Source organism: Impatiens glandulifera, chromosome 9 (assembly GCF_907164915.1).
Source record: "Impatiens glandulifera chromosome 9, dImpGla2.1, whole genome shotgun sequence".
Lineage (NCBI taxonomy): Eukaryota > Viridiplantae > Streptophyta > Magnoliopsida > Ericales > Balsaminaceae > Impatiens > Impatiens glandulifera.
In genome coordinates this window covers 21,364,081-21,368,391 of record NC_061870.1, presented here as the reverse complement: position 1 = coordinate 21,368,391, position 4,311 = coordinate 21,364,081, and the positions used below count along the sequence as shown (strand labels likewise).

General features: G+C 30.8%; 1 protein-coding gene across 1 annotated transcript; it reads left to right on the top strand.

The window, feature by feature from the left end:
- Positions 1 to 2,106: 2,106 nt before the first annotated feature.
- Positions 2,107 to 3,484, top strand: LOC124915654 (acetylserotonin O-methyltransferase-like). The gene is made up of 2 exons (XM_047456412.1): positions 2,107 to 2,868; positions 3,164 to 3,484. The coding sequence occupies exons 1-2, from the start codon at positions 2,107 to 2,109 to the stop codon at positions 3,482 to 3,484; spliced, it is 1,083 nt and encodes a 360-aa protein (XP_047312368.1).
- Positions 3,485 to 4,311: the final 827 nt, after the last annotated feature.

Here is a 4,311-nt window from a genome sequence, read left to right as displayed (position 1 = left end):
TTTTTATTTACCATATTATCCCTCCCATTGTGAGAGGCAATGGAACATGGGAACAGAGTAATTTGACAATAGGAGATCTCATGAGCCATTGGAGATGCCCTAAAGATTTCTCATGCTTTAATAATAGTCACTAAATTCCGCGAGAAGAGGGAAAGTTCTCCCACTCATTCATAGAGTTTCACTGAAATCCCTAACCACGACCATATATTTTCCCTACTTAAGAAATAGAAGGCTTTGTCAGGTGAGCATCATAATGTCCTGTCGTCAAAATCTCTTGACAGCGACAACGCCGTCTGCGACTAATTATATTGTTGGAAAAGTAAAAGAGTCATCAAGGGCGGAGTCAAAATTTGAAATCTACTCGGGCTAATTTTTTATTAAAAAATATATCCGGATTAGTTTGATAATAATATCAAATAAATAAACAAAATAAACTAAGTTTACTGTTACTAAGACCTTTTAACGACGGAAAATTATCGTCGTTATTGTCAAAAACATACCAAATATTTTGGGCTACCCGGATTACAGTCCGGGCAACCGTACTTGGATCTGCCCCTGATCAGAGTCGTCGATGTTATACGGAAATTGAAAATCTATGGCGATGATAGTGAAGTAGATTATCATCGTCTTCAAATGTCAGTAGATCTGAGCCGAGGTCCTCAAATAGATTGAGGAGAAGAAATAGATAGAATAAGTATATATAATAGATTCTTGATCTCCTATCCGAGAATAGTCTTTTATAATGGTAACCTTTTGAATCGAAAATTTTCGGTTCAAATTTTCGGTCGGACCGAACTTTGACCGGTTCAAAAGATAACCGTATTAAAGTCAAAATTCGAACCGTCCATTCAACTGTTTCGCGGTCGGACCGCGTATTTTAAACTATGATAAAAACAACACAAGTTTATACTTTAAAGAGCAATCGGGTATTAAAAAAATGTATATTATTTGAGTTTTAATGAGTTTAATTATTTTAATATATTTTTAATTTAAAATTCAAATATTTTAAAACTAAAATAAAAGTATTTTAGAATTCTATTTGATAATTAAAATAAGATGATTGAGTTTTTTAAAAAAATTCTATAAACAAAACAAATCAAACAACAATATCTCTATCTGCTTAGCACCAAAATCAGGAGGATCTGTACAAAATATATTTGCATGTTTTTCTGTATTGTTTTAGCTGTCAATATATTGTAAAATACTCCATCACATTCAAACAAATAAATATATATATATTCGATGGTGATGGGTATTTAAATAACATAATTAAAATATATTTTATTAAATTTTCTTACTTTAATTATAATTATTTAATTTATTAATTAAAATATTAAAATAAACATTATTTTAAATCATTATTTATTTATTATTATATATTAATATTTTTTTTAAATACTTTTATAAAAAAAATACTCACTTCAAAATTATCACTAATCATTCAAATTATTAATATCAAAGTTACTATCTTTTATCGAAAAATGTTTTTTTAACAATTTTCAACACTAAAATATTATATTTTCAATTCTTTTTAAAAATTACAAAATATTTTTAAAATAAATTTAAAATAATCATTTAAATAAAAAACATTTTGTAATTGTCGGGGACTCAGGATAGGGTATCTCTCCAAGAAATTGATGGATTGCTAAAATTTGGGTGTATAATATTTTAAGTTTTAGGTATCCATGATTTTGTTTATTATAATTTATTTATAATAAATTATAACTGTCATTATTCAACAACCTTATTAGAATAAAAAATATTGAAATGATCAAATGAATTAGAAGTTTTAATTTTTTTGCCCCTTGACTTCTTCTTATTTCCATTTTGACCCCTAAACTTACATCTCATAATAACTTTTCCATTCAAAATTTGGAAATCATTTCATTTATTCCCTCAGATATATATACCTAATGTACCCATATGAAAATTATATATATATAAATTGAAGGTTGCAAGATCATCTTCATTAGTGAGACGAAACCAAATTAAAAGAATTAAAAAAAGTTATGTTTGAGCAACAAAATTAAAAGTTATTTAAAACTAATCCACTATAAATATACTTACCACTCATGAGAAAGCACAAGTTCATATATAGAAAGAAAGATGGACAAGAGAAATGTGGAAGAAGCTCAAGCCCGAGTTAACATATGGAATTATGTATTCGGCTTCACCGACATGGCCGTAGTTCGATGCGCTATTGATCTTGACATACCCGACATCCTCGAAAACCATGTGGCCGATAGTCCCATGACTCTCTCCGAACTATCCTCAGCCATAGGCTGTCCCCCTTCCACCCTTCACCGCATCATGCGATATTTAGTCAACCGTGGCATCTTTCGCGAAGAGCCTATAGAAATCGACTCTTCCAAATCAAGGGGCTATCTCCCAACTCCTATTTCTCGTCTCCTCACAAGAAACCATAACAAAAGCATGGTCTCATTCATCCGGATGGAGAGCAGCCCGTTCATGTTGGCACCCTGGTTGGGACTAAGCAAACGCGTCCTAACGGATTGCAAATCCCACGCGTTTGAAGTAGCCAATGGCAAGGATGTATGGAGCTACGCTGAGGCAAATGCCGACGAAAGCAAGATAATCAACGACGCGATGGCGTGTGATGCAAGGATCACAGTGCCAGCTGTCATTCGAGGATGTGCCGAGGTTTTCCAAGGATTGGAGTTAGTTGTGGATGTTGGTGGAGGGGATGGCACGACGTTGAGTTTGTTGGTGGAGGCTTTTCCGTGGATTCGTGGCATTAATTTTGATCTCCCACACGTTGTTTCCGTCGCAAAAGAATGCGCTGGTGTTGAACATGTTGCCGGGGACATGTTCGAAGCCATTCCAAAAGCAGATGCAATTTTTATAAAGGTGAGAAAAATATTCACTATGACTTATATAATAATCACTTTTACAATAAAATTCGAAAAAATGTGAAAGCTATCTTGTTTTCTATTTGATATAAAAGTATGATTAAATTAAATGAAACTTAAAAACAAATAGTTGAAAAAAAGTGTTTTTTAGCAAAATAAAAAGTTGCTACTAAAATGGGCCAATAATGTCATGCCATGATCAATAGCGACACTTTTTTCCCGTCGTTAAAAGATTCAAGTTTTGACTTAGGTTAAAAATTTCAAGTCATGAATTTGCATTGCCTATCCTATAGTGGGTTCTGCATGACTGGGAAGATGAAAAGTGCATCAAGATCCTAAAGAATTGTAAAGATGCTATTCCGAAAGACAAAGGCAAAGTTATAATAGTAGAAGCGTTGGTTAAAGAAGATGAAGTCGAGAATGAGAAGGAGAAAGAAGGAGATGATCTTGAGTATGTGAGACTAATGTTGGATATGGTGATGCTGGCTCATACTGAAAGAGGTAAAGAAAGAACTCTAAAAGAATGGGAAAACATTCTCAACAAGGCTGGCTTTACGAGGCACACTATACATTGCATTCAATCTGTTCAATCTGTGATCGTGGCTTATGCTTGATCGATCCTAGCTAACTAGTTGTCTTTGTATTTATATTTAATAAAAGATGTTTCTCGCCAAATTTGATGATAGATAATTAATCAATTTTGCGAGACAAATAAATTTGTTAATCCCTATATTTCTATTTTCTAAAGAGTGTGCTTAATATAAAATATATCATATTATTTGATTAAACGAGAATGTGACTGTGGGGTTATGTCACCTTAAAAAAAAGTTTTTGTCTTATTAATAGTGATTTCATGTAATTTTTATTTTCAAATTATTTTGTTTTAAATTATATTCATCTTATCTATGTAAAAAACAAATTTACTATAATATTAAAGAGAGTTGATATAAAAATTCATAAAAACTAACCCACCAAATTGTTAGCTAAATTTAAATATCAAAATTAAGAATTCAATTGATTGTGAGATAATTTTAAATTTCGTAATTTTATTTATTATTTTAGTGTTTCAAACCGAATTATAATATATATATATATAATAATAATAATAATAATAAGAGAAATGACACATACAACACCTTTATACATCATCTACCTGATTTGGTAAGAAAGAGAAAATATATTTTGAAAAAAATACAAGAGAGAGAAAAATATTTTCTTTTTCTTACCAAATCAGGTAGATGTTGTATGAAGGTGCTGTATAAGGGTGCTGTATATATTATTTCTCTAATAATAATAATTAATTTTCAAATTGTCCGGATTATCGGGTTTAGAGATGTAGTTAATTTGGATATATATGTGAGAGTAATGAATACTTGAATCGGATTGTGAGTTGACATGTTCATAAACTTAAAACGGTTAAAAATAAAAAAAAAATTCTATA

Bases quoted from the DNA above. Each gene is read 5' to 3' on its own strand.
- LOC124915654 (XM_047456412.1), top strand. From the start codon at position 2,107: ATGGACAAGAGAAATGTGGAAGAAGCTCAAGCCCGAGTTAACATATGG. The intron at 2,869-3,163 runs GTGAGAAAAATA...CCTATCCTATAG, and splicing joins CAGATGCAATTTTTATAAAG to TGGGTTCTGCATGACTGGGA.